General features: G+C 41.5%; 1 protein-coding gene across 5 annotated transcripts in view; it reads left to right on the top strand.

Annotated features, from left to right (window-relative positions):
* The window catches only part of C5H5orf24 (chromosome 5 C5orf24 homolog), a 50,297-nt gene extending 34,404 nt beyond the window's left edge, over positions 1–15,893 (top strand). The window contains exons 2-5 of one of the 5 annotated variants that reach the window (XM_075601139.1): positions 4,519–4,698; positions 7,329–7,758; positions 9,264–9,368; positions 10,327–15,893. In XM_075601139.1, the coding sequence (XP_075457254.1) occupies positions 4,666–4,698; positions 7,329–7,758; positions 9,264–9,343 (543 nt within the window). In that variant the 5' untranslated portion in view covers positions 4,519–4,665 and the 3' untranslated portion in view covers positions 9,344–9,368; positions 10,327–15,893. Of the gene's footprint in view, positions 1–4,518; positions 4,699–7,328 lie in introns of all 5 variants that reach the window. The other 4 variants (XM_075601141.1, XM_075601138.1, XM_075601140.1 and 1 more) reach the window with 4 other exon arrangements.
* Positions 15,894–17,891: the final 1,998 nt, after the last annotated feature.

Here is a 17,891-nt window from a genome sequence, read left to right as displayed (position 1 = left end):
TTATGACAAAAGAAATTAAAAAGGTATGTCAATGACAGTAACAAACCAGATTCCCCGCTGAATTAGGGCGACCAGATTTTCAAAATGAAAAACCGGGACACATGAAAAAAATATTTATAAAACAATTTACATCACGTCACGTCGCCCCCCCCTCCCGTTGCCATGACAACGAGACACTCTAACGTCAAGCGGTGACATGCTGCCATGACAATGTGGCATCACGTGATGTCTCGTCGCCACAATGCGCCCCGTTGTCATGTCAACTTGATACCGCGGGACGTCACAGAGCGTCTCATTGTTATGTTGATGGAATTTGGAGGGGAGGATACAGCCAAAGGCAAGATAAATAAATATATAATAAAAAGATCTAAACAATGTTATCTACGGGTTAGCCTTCAATAGAAGGTGGCAACCCTGGCTGCTGTGTGTGTTTGTGTGAACAGAGGTGGGCCCTTCAGTGTGTGCTTGTATGTACAGAGGTTGGCCCTTCAGTGTGTGTTTGTGTGCACAGAGGTGGGCCCTGCAGTGTGTGTTTGTGTGTACAGAGGTGGGCCCTGCAGTGTGTGTGTGTGTACAGAGGTGGGCCCTGCAGTATGTGTTTGTGTGTACTGAGGTGGGCCCTGCAGTGTGTGTTTGTGTGTACGGGCCCTGCAGTGTGTTTGTGTATATAGGTGGGGCCTGCAGTGTGCTTGTTTTTAGAGGTGGGTGCTGTCTGAAAAATATGGTGTGTGTGTGTGTGTGTGTGTGTGTGTGTGTGTGTGTGTGTGTGTGTGTGTGTGTGTGTGTGTGTGTGTGTGTGTGTGTGTGTGTGTGTGTGTGTGTGTGTGTGTGTGTGTGTTGAAAAACAGTTGAAAATAGGAAGCAAAAGCAACATATATATTTTTTGAATTTTTTTATTATTTTCTGGACTGACCTGAGGTCTGTGTGGACTGGTGGTCTGTCAAAAGTCGTCCTCATGGCAAACACCACAACATCCGTTGTGAGTGCCCAGGCTGCATGAAAAAGGGTGCACACATGAATTGAAAATCAGCATTTAAATGCAAAACATTTATATTTCTAGACAGTACCAGAAGAAAAAACCCACAAACAGATGCCTTTTTTAAAGTTTAACTTCAACAAAACAAACCACTTTGCAGCCTGAAATCTGAAATGTACTTTCTAATCTCTACTGTACTTAATAAAAAATTAATACATTAATTAAAATTACATAAATAATGAAGACATTAAAATTAAATAAATAATTTGCATAAATTAAATAATTGACGAGTTAAATGAAATAATTAATTGACATAAATTAAATAATTAATTGACCTTTAAAATTAAATAAAAAATGAAGGCGTTCATTAAAATTAAGACATTTTAAAATTTTGACATTCCTCATTCCTGACCTGACCTTGTGGCTTGTGTATATAATATTACACTTTGCAAAATAATAGGGGAAATAGGGTTGTGTATTATAAATATATGTTGCTACTTACAGTACTTATTAGCTCTGCTAGGAGGTGGATTAAGAAGATAGACTAGACAGTCAAATGCAACATCTCTGAGCAGCTCAAGTTGTCTGACACTTGCTCTCCGGTCCTTCTCGTGGCAGTCACGGTCCTGCTGCATCCTCCATCATCAAATGGCCTCCCACTGCAGCAAACATTCAATCTCCTGCAACGTTATTGGTGTGCTCTGCTCACTACATCCGCCTCCGGCATCCTTCAACCAAGCCCCTTGTAGAATGCCGGGCCGCAGGGGATTGGTTAAAGGATGCCGGGGGGGGGGGGGGAGAGGGGGGTTCAAAACGGACCGGCAACCGGGACAGGACAGAAAAACCGGGACGTCTGGTCACCCTACACTGAATATAGCAGACACCGATTTGAAACATACGCATGGGGGGAGTACTGTAATTATGCAGTGGGGAGTACTGTAATTATGCAGTTACACTCCCAGTCCCCAAATCCAATTCCTCTCTTCCGTCCCAAATACGTGGATGTCCTCCCAACAGCTAAATACGCAGGTCCAAAATAATATGGAGAAATGAAATTAATATTAACAGCTTAATAAATAAATGAAATGGTCAAAACACTGCTGTACACAGACAATACACTACTACAGACAGTATTAATAATGCACTGTTACTGTACCAGCAGACCTGTCTAAGACATGCAAATGAATATACAGGAATATTTACAGTTGCTATATATATATATATATATATATATATATATATATATATAGTATTTGAATACTGAGGCCTGTTAACAGCAGTAGCCCCCCAACCCAAACAGCACAATGGCTCAGAGCTGAAGCAGCACCCCTATTTATAGTCATCACAAAGCACATTTTAAAATGAATTTACGATAATCACTTTGGTTTATTCGATTTGATCGGAACATTTTGCATAATGGGCCCCATTACAGATATTTTAATTTTGCGGGACATTCGTAATTGTGAATACTTTGCGCGAACACATTTTTAAAGAAAGAGGTGAATGTGTCCTCGGAGGGGTCCACAAATCTTTGCACTGAAATCGAATGTTGGCGAACGTCGCCCATGTCTAATCATGAGAGATCGATCCTCAATTCCAGTGCATTTAATACATATTAAAGCTGCAGTTCAAGCTCCCCTTTTTTTTTTTTTACTTTAATAGTTTCATGTGGGCAATCTCTACTTACCTAAAGAACTGCATAACTGCCGGTCAATTAGTTCTCCGTCTATTGATCGGCGAAGTTTGGCGACATCTTTAGATCTGGGGAATGTAAATGGTTCCTATAGGAACAAACATGCTTGTTAAAATAGAATACAAGAAAATTGGTCTTTCAAAGTTTGTTTGTTTTTTAAAACAGAAAATTTATTTTTTCTTACTACAGAACTGATTTATTAAAAAAAAAACACATGCAGGATATTGCTTGAACTGCAGCTTTAAGACTGGATAGCTTTGTAGAAAAGACAAGCATTCAATGACATAGTAGACAGGTTGGTATTTATCTAAAGTAGTGATTCCTGACAGGAAACCCGTTGGTGTTCGTGAGATGTCTTCAAGGGGTGCGCCTGAAAAATCTGTAATGGCGGATTCCCAGGCAGTACAGTGGGTTCCTGCGCACTTAGTAAGACCCCAAACTGCGCCTTAGCGTGGGTGGTATAGCTGTCAATTACAGGCGTAGCTTCCAAAGTTGCTCCCCACAATGCTTTGCATCCACAGTGGCAAGGCATTGTGGTGCCTGACTTTGGAAGCTCCTGCAGTGATTGGCAGCTTTGGGCCTTGTTAAGTGTGTATTTCCCCCCCATGAGCTCAGGACACTATAGGGCCTGGGATCGGTTAAACAGTTTTGTTAGCAATAGTTGAGTAGGCAATAAGATGTATTAATTAGGGGTTCACAGAATAAATAGTTTCTAGCATGGGGTACACAATGTAAAAAAAAGTTGGGAACCATTGATCTAGAGTATTAATCCAGGGAGAAATCACTTCTCTTGTCAGACAAAAGCTGCTATTTATTAGTCTCCCTACAGCAAATATTGGGCTAAAGATGGTGCAAAAAATAGCACCAGATTCATCAAAGGAAACCAATTCCTAATAAAAACAGTGCAGATATTTAATATTTGTGATTGTTTCTTTTCTCTTTTTTTTTGCCCTACTTTTGAATCCAGAAGACTTTGATATATAACCCACATTATTGGCAATTGATGCACTAGTGTTTTTGTATGACTTCCTCTGGAACACTACAAATACAGTTACAGTGCCCAGATCGGAACTATCACAGTTTAATAAATAACCCTCTCAGTGTCTAACCGCTTCTAACACTAGGTGATATACTAATACTGACTTGCATTGAATGAGAGTTTCCATGTGAGTGCCCCTCATCTCACAGTTTCATGAATGACCCCCAAAGTTTTTAATTCTTTTCCTTCAGAAAATATATTGCTTTGTTATATGATACTATTACACTGGTTCCCACTCCTTACAACATAGGAGAGGTGGTGGGGAAGCACATGGGGTGTTGCCACGCTCTGTGGCATTCCCGTTACATCACTGTGAGCTCGTTCTCGTTGTCAAAAAGGGGATACAATTGGCCAACAAAAGGTTCAAGCCCACGTCCCAAATATACATAATGTGGAACATGGGTTACAGTTCTACCAAATAACAGGCATGCAGAACAAGGACTGAACTGCAGCTTCATAATAGGAGGTTTGTCAGAGTGCTGATATTCACCACCATTATTCATATTCGTCCTGATAATACTAGATAAGTAAGAATTCACTGCTTTACAGCAATATTAACGGCAGAGATTAAAATGATCTAGCGATACAAGCATCAGCTAACATATACATAGAAAGGAATCCTTTTCCAAATTGTGTGTGTGTGTGTGTGTGTGTGTGTGTGTGTGTGTGTGTGTGTGTGTGTGTGTGTGTGTGTGTGTGTGTGTGTGTGTGTGTGTGTGTGTACATACATTATCTATCTATTTGCTATCAGTATAACATTGTATATTTGGGCAAACTATTAACACTGTTCCTTTCTCTTCTCTTACTCAGAGACCCTCAAGCTTCCTTCCCAGAGAGCGGCTGAGCATATGCATTTGATGTGGTCTCTTGCAGACGGCGTTTGACAAGAAGACCTAGTTAAAGAAGTGCACACGATTTACGAACTTCTACTAAATCTAGTTCTACCCACGTTGTGTCATGTTCAGACGCCAGGAATTGTCGGGAATGCATGTACGTTGCATATGAATGTATTTCTAATCTCATCTCTGCATATCTACACAGTCCCAGATCCCAGTCTGAGATAGAACTGTTATTTTTATCGTTTGTGTATACCGAGCAACTATACTCAGCAGAGAATATACAGTAATATGAAATGAACGCAAACTGATACTATAGACAGAGAAATGCCTGCTCCACAGGGCTTACAATCTTAACCATTTGAGCACCAGAGGGGCTGCAGGGCCAGCGTGCCACGCGTTGATGATGGAACGGGACAAGTCGTCATTGCTGATCGCGTCCTGGGCTTCATAGGGAATCGGAATGCGATCTCCCCTAAGAAAACGATCATTTTTTTTGGGGGGGGGGGACATTAGCTACAATGTAATGGGGCACCCACGGTGCCAGATGCCATAACATTGTAGCTATGTCTCAGGGCACTCAAAGGGTTGAACAAAGATGTGAAGCATGGAGGCCAGTGGCATTAAGGTCCTGTGGCTGTCAGATGTGTATCTAGAACAGCGGTGCGCAAACTGGGAGGCGCAAGATTATTTAGAGGGGGCACAGGCGGCGGGTCGACAGACGTTGTGCGTGGGCGGGCGGCTGAACAAGCTCCGTGCTGCTGCTTCTCTGCTCTCTGCTTGTTGCGGGGCCTTCACTGCACACAGACGGTCCCTCCTCCTCCTGTCTGTTTCTCTGAAGCACACGGGGGACCGGAGCATGCTGAGTACTGCCCCCCCCCCCAGGTGAAAGTGTGTGACTGTTATGATTGTGTATGTTGTGATTGAGTATGTGTACTGTGTCTGTGTTGTGATTGAGTGTGTATTGTGGTTGAGTGTTGTGTCGGTGTGTGTTGTGATTGAGTATGTCTGTGTGTGTGTTGTGATTGTGTGTGTTGTGATTGTCTGTGTTGTGATTGTGTGTGGGTGTTGGGATTGAGTGTGTGTTGTGTCTGTGTTGGTTGTGATGGTGTGTTGTGTCTGTGTGTATGTGTTGTGATTGAGTCTGTGTGTTTGTGTGTGTTGTGATTGAATATGTGTGCTGTGTCTGTGTTGTGATTGTGTGTGGGTGTTGGGATTGAGTCTGTGTTGGTTGTGATGGTGTGTTGTGGGTGTGTGGGTGTTGTGATTGAGTATGTGTTCTGTGTCTGTGATGTGTCTGTGTTGTGATTGAATGCAAACTGGTGGGGGCGCAGGCGGCGTGCGGCAAAACCTGGTGTGCGCGGGAGGGCAAAAAAGCTGTGCGCGGGCAGCCGAAGAAGCTGTGCGTGGGCGGGCAGCTGAACAGGATAGTGCAGGTGGCGGCCACGTGATGGTGTGTGCGCGCGCAGGGCTTTGGAGGTACAGGGGTACAACCTGCTTCGCTGCGATCCTCTGCAAGTGAAAGGGTAGGCTGCCACTATATCAATCATACTATGAATGTACAATTATAATTATACAAAAAAATAAAAAAACACAACATTGAAAATAGAAAAATAAATAAATATAAAAATACATAATACTGTAGGTAGGTGTGTGGATAACACTGGGGACAGCAAGCCAAAGAGCAGGGAGAATAAAAAGGCAAATGGGAGAAGGAAAAAAGGAAGGAGAAGGGAAAAAAAGGGGGAGGGGAAGGGAGGTAGCAAAGAGGTGAATGAATGCCCCCTCAAAAGGATTGCCTTTGTGCACGTACGCTCTCCCAAGCTTGGCGCTTGGGGAGACAAACAAAATTGGCTTTGAAGCGCGCTCGGCAGCAGTCAATGCACACACACATACAGCCACACACACAGCCCCCCACACACACACATAGTCCCGATCCATCAGCCTAATTTTGCAAGGTTGAAATACCGTTTAATAAAGTTTTTTTTTTTTCATGTGATTTTGATTACATCAGGCAGGGGGGGCCCGAGAAATTTCATGGATGAAAAGGGGGGCTCGGCATAAAAAGTTTGCTCATCCCTGATCTAGTAGCTGACATGTTCTTATTTGAGCAATGGGTGACGGGTATTGAGGAGGCGGTTGGAGATGGAGGGAGATGTCCGTTTTATTTAAATTAATAAAAAAAAAATTAAAGAGTTAACCTCTTAAAGCAGCAGTTCAGGCAATATCCTGCATGTGTGTTTTTTTTTAATAAATCAGTTCTGTAGTAAGAAAAAATACTTTTTGCATTTTCTGTTTTAAAAAAAACAACTTTGAAAGACCAATGTTCTTGTATTCTATTTTAACAAGCATGCTTGTTCCTCTAGCAACCATTTAAATTCCCCATATTTAAAGATGTCGCCAAACTTTGCCGATTAATAGACGGAGAACGAATTGACCGGCAGCTATGCAGTTCAGTAGGTAATTAGAGATTGCCCACATGAAACTATTGAAGTATAAAAAAAAAAGACTGAACTGCAGCTTTAAATGTGTAAAAACAAATAAGGGATACTCTGTTGTTGCAGGACAGAAAATTCTGTAGGTAAGCTCGAAAACAAATTATATTGGCAATTGTGTTAAGAGGGGAGAGGAGCAGATCGCGGGCACAATAGAGAAGGCATGTTAATTCTGCAAAATAGAAATAATATTAACCTGATTGAGGTTGGCTATAAGCCCGGGTGGCAGGATACCCTGGTTGAGAATCACTGGGGTAGTACATAATGTATATGCCTTTTATCTTTATAGAAAATGATGCGTCCGGTCTCGACAAGTAACATGTCTTTCTGCGGGAGCAGCAAGTCGTCCTGCCTCAGCGAAGACAGCATGAGAAGCGCAGAGCAGTTTGGCTTGTATGCCACCCAGCCGAGCAAATATAGCCATTCGGTAAGCCACAAGACCATCTCCTGCCAGACACAAGAAACCATTAATGAGGCGCACTTGCAGACCACCAGCAGTAGGAATCTGGACACAAAAGGGGATTTAAAGAAAAAGAAGAACCTCGGCAGATCGGGAAAGCGGGGGAGGCCTTCTGGGACCACCAAATCGGCAGGGTACAGAACCAGCACCGGCAGACCCCTGGGGACCACCAAAGCCGCTGGATTTAAGACAAGTCCGGGCAGACCCTTGGGCACAACCAAAGCCGCGGGATACAAAGTCAGCCCGGGGAGACCTCCAGGTAGCATTAAAGCTCTATCACGACTTGCAAACCTAAGTTACACAAGTAGCAATGCAGCTTTTCCCTATCCCATGGTACTTAGCAGAGGACTACATTCTGCTGTGGAAGCCAACATCAAACATCCTATTGAGTAAAAGCCACACTGTGTGTGTGTTTGTGTGTGTGTGTGTGTGTGTGTGTGTGTGTGTGTGTGTATATGTATATAGATACATACATATGTGGAAATACCAAGCCTTCTTATTATACAGTTACCACATTTGTCTTCAGTTTTATAAATTAGATTGTCCACACAAATGATTGCATCACAATGCAAGGAAAACTAGCCGGTTAGAGAGTGCCAGAATCCTGCATACATTCTACAAATGCAGAATGGTTCTCATCTCCTTACACTGGCTTGAACTTTATTTATTTTACTTTGCATGCAGTGGTACTACAAGTACCTTATAATTATATTACTATACATAGAGAAATGTGAATCCCATGGTGGTGGCACATTGTGTTAAACGTTATGTGAAATGGTCAAACAGCCATAAAACACTAGTAGTGAAATGTCTTGGAGTTTTCCCAACAAAACTGTATGTTGGTGTTGAAGATGCAGGGATGATGGGTAATATTATAACGGAAACATTCGTCATTATTGAGTTTTAAACGAGAGGGCTTTTTATTACCGCTTGTGACAATTCTGATTTGCGGTAAAGAATACATCCAAAAATGTAACCTAAAAACAAAGCATGTACTTGTAATTCAATGTGTTGACTAAAATAACATTACAGATGTAATGCAACAATGTTTTGGAAAGTGGATGTAACTTTGGAAAAGCAGGGAGCACACCAAAAGGAAACATAGGCTAGCCTAAATAGCTCAAAAAGTGCTCAACACATGCTCTCCATGCATTTGAAACTAACACACATCTTGCACAGCTAAGTTCCACTTTGCATATTTTTCCTCGTCTTTTTTTTTGAAGAGCTGAATATTTCATTTTGTATTACAGTATTCAATGCATTGGTTAGTAGACTATTTATCCATCCGTTGTCTGACTAGATTTTTGGAATGTCTCCGTTTTTTATTTAACTTCTAACTATAACATTTTGAATCGGTCAAAACCTAAAACACAGGTCAGAGTCAATTATGTTAACATTACCGTAGCAACCTGCGTAAACCAAAGAGAAGCCATTTTGAAAATGCTTACGTACTTTCATTTTAGACTGAACATTGTTGCTTTTTGGGATGAGGGAAGGAACATGAGGAACCTCAGAGTTCATATGTTGGGTGTTTGAGTACCATGCAAACCACACCCTTTTTTATAGTCACTAGGGACTGGCGTTGGGAAATGCTAGAGGCAAACCCGGGGAGGGGGAGGAGGGTAGTTATCTATTACAGCGTAATTAGTTGCCAGCCCATTTGTCAGCAAAGGGCATATATAAGGGGATATATTGTCTTCTTTTAACAAGAGATGACTCTGTTGCTGTTTTGATTGAAAGGAAAGTTTGCTCGACTAAGAACAGATGTCATGTTTCATACCTTTCTTTATCAGGAAAAAAGCAGCAAGCCTTCATGTGTTCCAGTGATGCGTAGGACAAAATGAGCTGGACTTTATGCGAGTCTTTACAGTAAGAGGTGTTCATTTGTATATTGTGGACCTTTTTCACGGCCACGTGCAACTAAGGAGGAGTCTTACCCAACCTTAGTCTTGTGCTGGTCATAGTAACTTATCTGCTCAACTGGATGACTTCTTAATTGTTTTGTAATCTTCCGGCAGCTAAATGCACACAAATATGGGTTCTGCTAACTGCAACAGAGCAAAATTGTCGATTATTTTTTTAGTTCAAGCTATAGTCCCGCTTAAAGGACATGCCAGAAAATGAAAGCAATCACCTAAATATCACCAGCTTTGCCATTTTGTTTTCAATTTGGTAGTTTAGGCCTGAAACACTCTTTTGGCAACATGATAAAGACTGGAAAATGTAGGATTTATACTAAATCAGCCCACAGTAAGACGAGGAAAAGTCACTGTCACAGTAGAATGAAGAGAAGCAGTTACCATAGGAAAGCGACACAGACACAAAGCGGCTCCAGGAAAACGAGTGATTTGTGCCATACTTTAAGAGCCACAGTCTGTTTCTTATTACAACAGACACATGATTTTGCAATTAAATGAAAAACTTAATGGGACTGATGCTTTAACTAGATAGCAAATCATTTCTAAGTGTTGCTGCATTTGACACGGCCTTTGTCTAAGTGCATTAAGTACACAGGCTAGTTAGTGGTGGTGTGCTTGAATACTGCTACGCATAATCATTTAAAAGAAAAAGCAAGGACACAATTAAAAAAGAAAAATGAAGTGATACTGTTTGGGGACAAATATAGGATGCTGCCACCAAGCACCTCTTACTTTGATCACAGGACCAGCTAAAAGCCCCAAAGTTGGACACAGTGCACCCTTATGACTCCATTCAACTTCTCTGAAAAGCAGCGACAGTGTCTTCTCTCTCTCTCTCTGTTCTGTCCTCCATAAAAACATGCATTGTAAACGGTGACCTTTCATTTGTCTGTTTTTCTATCCTACAGTTAGAGAATGCTTCTGTATTGTACATCAGAAGACGACTCCCTTGTATCTTTGCAACTTCATATTAGTTTGTTGATACAAAGAATGGAGTCATATTCACTCTTTTTCGGTGAACAGCTCAAGAGGTACAACATTGACACCAGGCAACATATGAACACAAGTGGCAACGAGCATACACAATGGAGCGCTTGTCCCGGTCTCTGGTTGGTCTGCAAACAGAAGTTCATCTCTGAACCTCTAACAACCTGACTGCATTAATAACATCTTTGTTGGAGACAGGACTTTAGAACCTCAGAAGGACCACTGAACTTGTTGAAATATGTACCCTCTGCATTTACAGAAGACACTTCGTCAGCTATTTTTTTGTATGGCTGTTTTCTCATCACCCATTTTTAAAAACTGGGAAAAAGACATCTGTGAATTTTCTGTTGTCTCCTAGCAATCTGTATATAGGTACTTTATCTTAAAACAATATATAATGACTAAAGAAATACACATCCACAGATAAAACATATGAGCACATTACCCTTGAATTGTAAACTTCAAATTATATTAAGACTTTGAATTTTGTGTCCACATTTGTGAAGTCGTGGGAGGAAGATAACACGAGGATGTGGGGAAAAGACAGTTCTCTACAGTTTTGCATGTTCAGAGCTACAAAGTCTTCTACATCCTACAGGCCATTTCAGTACCGAATTTGTTACCATGTGGTTTCATATTGGTGTCACGGTTTTCAAACAACAATCCCGCCCATTTTTAACATATTTTTTTTACAGAATTCAAACCAGGGGGTCCTCCGGATCTGAACCGTACAATTTTTTTTTATCCAGAGAACCCCAGTTCAAGATATACTTCTCTAATTTTAGTTGTGTTTATTGCTTAGATTTTAAAAGATGGCGCACAGTGTCGTCCAACAGGAAGCCGTATGCTTCCTGTTGGCCCACAAGATTTGGGACTGTTTTGATTTTGTGAATCAGGGCTGAAACATGGGCAACTAACAATCTAAGTATCTCAGGAACTGGGGAGGTTTCCAGATCTAGAACAGCACGGTTTAGCTCCTGAGAATCCTCCGGTTCAAAGTCTGAAGAAAAATATCCATGTAAGTTGCTAAAGAAAATTATAGCTCTGTTTTTCATTTGCTTCACCAAAAAAAAAGTATTTTTCTTGTACCGAAAACATTCCCAACTCTTAATTTGTGTACCACGTTTTAATGTTGTTCTGCTCACTTGAGCGTCTATTTCTGGTGGAAGGCTTCCTTATATGGATAAAGAAGGACAAGAACACTGCTGAATTCTGGACATTTATGCTTGTATAGTGTTTCATTTTTCTCTCGCTACAGTTTCTTCTTTTAAAAGTAATTAAACGTGTGTGATTAAATGTTGACTCTGATGTATAAAGAGTTGAGGGGGGAAAAGCAAACACAATATTGACTATCATACTGGTAGAATATAACATCCGCCATAATCATTATACCGTGATCAGCAGATGTATTATGCACATTAAAGATCCAATGTTTTATTAATGAATCAAACATATATGGATAAATGCAGAGACAATAAGAAGCGTCATTAGAAAGGGCCCTGCCTTATTGTGTATATGATTCATTAAGCATGCGATCTTTGTGAATGCTGTGCTTGTTGCTTATTATTAAAGGAGTGCTGTAGAACATATCTTCTGGTAATCTTGGTGAACTGTGGGTGCCAAGAGGATATTGAAAATACGAACTGGTCCCTTAAAGAAGCAAAGAATATTCTACCCCCCTCCCCCCTACACACACACCTGCCATGAAAACGTATTATTTTTTTTGTTTCAACTTGCAAACCTGCCCGGGATTCGTACATAATTGGAAATAGGGGGGCCCTCGGGTGCAGAATATTATTTTCAGTTTGGGGGTTCCCCGCTGGTTTTCGAGATTACTGGTGTACTCGCTGGTGCTCCCTCCCAGGAAAGCAATATGCCCACCAAATCTCCCGTTATCCGCCTTTGGTTGTGGCTCCCTTTTTGTCAACACCAGTGGCCATGTTGGATTTATGATAATTACCCTTTTCGGTGCTCATCATCTTGGGAACTGGGGTGTTCCTAGAACTGAAAATAGCGTGGTTCAGCAGCAGATGGTCCTCTGGTTCCAATTCTGAAAGAACTATTTGATCTCAAATGTGCTGCTTTAAAGCAAGCGTCTGCCAGCGCAGGACCATACCGCTCTTACCACATGGAGTCCCCTGGTTCAGGAGACCTGCATCTCTGATGTGCCCGTACTTCTTGGAAACAGGCAGCAGTTATGTGAGCCAATGAATAAGTAGAACGTGTCACTGAGACAGTGCCCATATTTATTTTATTGCCGATAATTGCAGGTGGCTAAGACAGAGCTCAATATCTCATATACGAGGGGTTTTCTGAAGGTAATGCTGGGACAGTCCTGCACTGATAGACGTAGTACAGGTAAGTTGAACAAATAAAAAAGAAAAATGTGTTTGTGCTTTAAAGCAGCACTACAAGTTGCAGTCTGTTTCTTTTATTTTATTAGTTATAGCAATGAAGTAGGGGGTCTCCGGAGCTGAGCTGTGTTAATTTCCTCTCTGGTGGACCCCCTGCTTCCCGAGACTCTTACCTCCGTAGGGAGTGGCGGTATCTCTGCAGGTAGCAGAGGGGCTTGTCGGGGCTAACAATGGCGGCTTAAATGTCTTGCGGGCCAATAGGTTGCCGCGACGTCTTCTCTTGTGGCTTCCTATTGGCCCATGTGATTTGGGACATTTAAACATGACGGAGATACGTACAAACATATGGAGTGCCGGTATCTTAGGAAGCAGGGGGTTCCCAGAGCTGAAATGAATGAAGTTAAAAAATAAAAATGAAACAAACAAACTGCAATTTGTAGCGCTGTTTTAATCTTACTCTTCACAGGGCTCCGTTATTTTTCTTCTTCCACCAAGCTTTGTACAGAATAGGTGGCTTTAATCTGTTACTGTCTACTCATAATTACCAAACACTTGACAATTTTAATTAGCTCAACATGGCACGCCACGTTAATTACATATCCAAGTACATTTTCTATGAAAAAAAAAAAATGTATTTTATTTGAATGGCGCATTAGAAAGAAATAGTATTGTTCTGAATGTGTTTTTTTCAAGTGTAACCGGTCTCAGGACTAGAGGTGCTACTACAAGGGACAGAAAGATCCCTAGTGATGATTCATTTCCACATTATAGGGATTAACCTTCTGTGCGCATTGTTTGTTTGTATACTTCCTATGTAGAGCTGACAGTCTACACTGCGCTCTACATTTATAATTCCTCTCTGCATAAGGCCGCTTCACAATATGTTTGGTGCCTGAGGTAAATGTCCCCACACTTACAAGAAGCGGACAGTGATGCACACGGAGTGCTGCTACCTTTTTAAAATCTGCATCTTTATCTCAAAACCATTGTAGAGAATTATTTATTTATTTTTTAAATAATGTTTAGGGAGAAAAAACAGGAAATTACAAACTGCGGACAACATGAAAATGTGTGTGACGGGTCTGCCTCACTGAGTGACACATTGGAATTGCACCAAAATGAAAACAGTTATCTAACTGCATATTTACCATTTTAATGCATATTCTACCATTTAAGATTTTGCACATTTAGGGGGTTATTTGTTAAACTGTCATAGTGACGATCGTGTCACTATCACACGATTGACGTCTGGGAATTTCCATGCGATAGTGCCCTGATTGGCTCTACCAGTTTAACCAATAACCCCCATGGGCCTTAAGGCTTTGGTAGAACCCTAAGCAATTGGCGACAAATGGGTTTGCAACATATATTCTTCTTAAAATGGAACATATTACACCAGTGGAATGCAATCCTGGGGGCTCCTCTGGTCTGCAAGGCAGCCTCCAGCTGAGGCACAGTGCAGACTGAAACCAAATCGATAAACGTGTGTGTTTAGGATTAATATGGGGCTTATTTTATATCCGCTGAAGTGGCCAATCGGACGTTTTCTGAAGAAATTCCCTATTGACCAGTGACCAGGCAGCGAAGGGCTAATGTTGAGCGTTCTGGAAAAGGTGTAGTGTCATATACTCCATTCAAAGTAACATTTTTTTTTGGAAAAGCAACAACTGTTTAACAACCTTATTTATACTTCCCATAGTAATTCAAAGTTGCCCTTTTCTCTTATAGATATAATATCTGTGAATGTCTTTTAGGCCTATATTCACTATGCGGTGCTATGCTGTAAGACACCTTCCAACACCGAAAAACACTTTACGTCTCATTCAAATGCATGGGCCGTAAGGTGTCTTACTCCGTCGGAGCGGTGCCGATCTCTTATGGCTTAGCACCACTTAGTAAATATGCGACTAACGATAACTGACAAGAAAAGCATGGTTATACATTTGTATTCGTGCTTACATGTTTGGTATGTCATGACTGCTTTTCTTTCCTAAGTTAACTTTTTCCGTAATGTAATCGGAACAACGGGACACAATGTTTTGTTCCATATTATGGCCTCCAGGATCAATGCAGTTTTGTAACATTACCTCCAACAGACCTTTTCATACCGCTGCTCTCACTGTATTTGCTTCAGTTTTGGCCTGTTTTAGCTTGGAATATGGGGAGTCACATTAGGAAAAAAGTGGGGGAAACTAAGCAGCATGTATAAGATGATAGTGGGATGCATCAAATTATGCAGATTGTTTTTCTATGTTGGACTCCGCCAGGTCTGAATTTCCCCGGCTAATAATCTGTCGGATGAAGCAGACACTAGCAGAGAACGGAGCAGTACATCACAGCATGCTGTTCTTTGCATTGATATATGTCCTCCCACAGATCTTGGTTTTCCATGCGTTCCTGTTAAATCTTCCTCACAACATTATAGCGTAGACTTTCAAGGTGGACACCTCCAGAACTCGGTAAAAATGAGGCACTAATAGCCCCGTACTCCCTAAAGGAGTGCTTAGCTACAGCACGTCCCAAGTCCCATTCATTTCAATGTGTATCAGACAGTGCTAAATTGTAGCACCCTTTAATGAATATAGGCCTTATAATTTTCACTCACATTATGCTCTTTTCCTCCAAATGGGTAAATAAAACCAGATTTGGGTTGTCATTTACAGTACCAACTATATTTGTTTTGTTTGTAAACTTTTTGTTTATCCCGGTACACGTATATTCTTTGTTTATCCAGGTACACGTATATTCTTTGTTATAAGATGAGTTTTCTTTTATTATGTCCATTAGGTAAATCTGCATTCACAAGTATGTCAATGCGTATAATGAAAGGTATTAGCATTAGAGTAAGAGTTTTTTTTGTTTTGTTTTTTTTCATGCCTTGCTTTCTTTTTGAGTATTTGGACCAGATCACTAAGTATTTTCCAACATACTTTCCCAGAGGATAACCTGGAGTTAATACTTCCCTGTATAACTGCCAGGAAACTTGTCTCAGAGGTGTACTCTGTATGCTTTTTATGTCCATCTGCTTCTGCTCCTCGTGTAAAACTGTGTCTGAGAATGAAGCAGTGGTCATGATCTGTGCTCACACCGTCATATGGCTGTATATTTATTAATAAAGTCATTACTTAAAACCACGCCTGTTATTTTTTTGGAAGCTGTATGTCATGGCATAAAAACTTCAACTTTTATCCAAATGTTCCGTAATCTATCAAAGCATAATGATTGCAAAAGTAAGCAACACTGATCCGCAATGTCGTCATGGTTGTTAGCGCTTAACATATACTAGCACAGGATGCAACTCGAGTGAATCCCAAGTGACACGAATGTCAGGTGAACAGCCAGCAGTTTGTAGATAGTGGTTTAGTACCTTTAAAGCTTTGAAGTAATGATTACCCACTTCCAGAGCAGGGCACTGGAATAAACACAGCCTGGGAAGGGAGAGTGGAGACTTAGGCCCAGATCCACAAAAGGGTGCTAAGCTTTAGCAAGTCATTACTCCCATTCATAGGAATAGTCGCTGAGTTGTACTAAAGCTTGGCACCCTTTTGTGCATCCAAGTCTAAGGCCGAGTCCATAGACGGACAGGCCGCGCTGAGCCGTGCGGACGCTCAGCGCTGAGCCCCTGCATTCTCAATGAGGATGCCTTGAGAGGGGGCTCACGCGAGCGTCCGCAGGCGTGCCGAGGCTTTGGAGTTTTCAGCCGAGCGCCAAGCTGTTTTTCAGTGCGCTGTCGGCTGAAAACATCCAATCAGCCTGAAGCAGCATCAACGTCACAACGCCGTGACTTTGGGGCCGTGACGTTGACGTCAGTGCGTCGCGGGTGATTGGCCCAGCGACGTCACTGCCCCGCCTCCAACCACCTCCCCCCGGCTCCCTTCGCGCACGCTGGCTCGCCTGCAAGTCCGTGGAATCGCGCTGACTAATGCAGACGAGCCTCAGCGTTAGCGCACCTCCGCTCTCCTCACCCTTCTATGGCCCGGGCCTTAGACGGTTTTGTCAAAATGTGGGGGATTGAAAGAGCCAACAATTTTCCAGGAACTCAGGAGGAGCTTTCCCTCAATGTATACCATGACAATAGGATGTTGGATATAGAGAATATACACACTTGTTTTCTATAAAATTAATCATGTGTGTAATATATATATATATATATATATATATATATATAATCAATAAGAGAGGCGCGGTCCACATAGCGTAATTCTGTGCAAAATGTATTCTCAACAATGGTTAATGTAAAATAGCACACTCACAAGTGTAGATAGGATAAAAGCATCTGGAACAGCTCGTGCCACAGCCAGGAATCATCATGGAACTCCGCAGGCAGTATAGAAACAAATATACGAACCTCCAGGATACCAGGAAGGCAATGGATTGAAATTGAACAAATGTTCAATTGTATCCCATTTAGCCACAAAAGCAAGCAAGTGTCTTGATACACAAGCCGTCCGTGGCAGCAGGATGATGTAATACGTCACACCATACGAGTCCCTACGTGTTTCGTCACAGCACTTGACTTTGTCAGGTGTTAAGGTGTCAGACAAGCTGCAGACATTTTAAAGCCTATTATGGCTCTCAAAATCAGCTGTAAATGGTTTGTTTCTGCTCCGTACCCTATACTGAGCAGCACAACGTGAAAAAACCTTGTGGAATCTTGAAACATAATTAGAACAAACATCGGATGCCTATTACTTGCATGGATACATAAAAAACTGCATTGATCAAAAGTTACCCTAAACAACAGAAACCAGAACTTAAAACCATGACTGTGATAAAATGCTATAAAATATATAAATAATTATTGCCTTTCATGTTATACATCAAAAAATATGACAATATCACCCCACCTCCCTTCCCACCCATCCCCCGCAACCCCCCCCCCCCCCCCCCCACTGCCTTCCCTCTATGAAGGCATCTCCTCACTACGACAATTCAGGTTGTCACTTTGTTCCCCCTAAAAAATGTTAAAATGTCTTTGGATTAGGCAATGTGGTTTGGTTTACGATTGCTGTTGTATCAATGCCTAATAAAATCATTTGGAAAAAAAAAATGACAATATCAATAAAATAAAAAATGAATTAAACAATGTACATATATAAAAATAAACCGTGCATAACAATAAACACATTGGC

This window comes from Ascaphus truei, chromosome 5 (assembly GCF_040206685.1).
Source record: "Ascaphus truei isolate aAscTru1 chromosome 5, aAscTru1.hap1, whole genome shotgun sequence".
NCBI lineage: Eukaryota > Metazoa > Chordata > Amphibia > Anura > Ascaphidae > Ascaphus > Ascaphus truei.
Note: the sequence above shows the minus strand (reverse complement) of the source record. Positions and strands in the feature narration are given on the sequence as shown.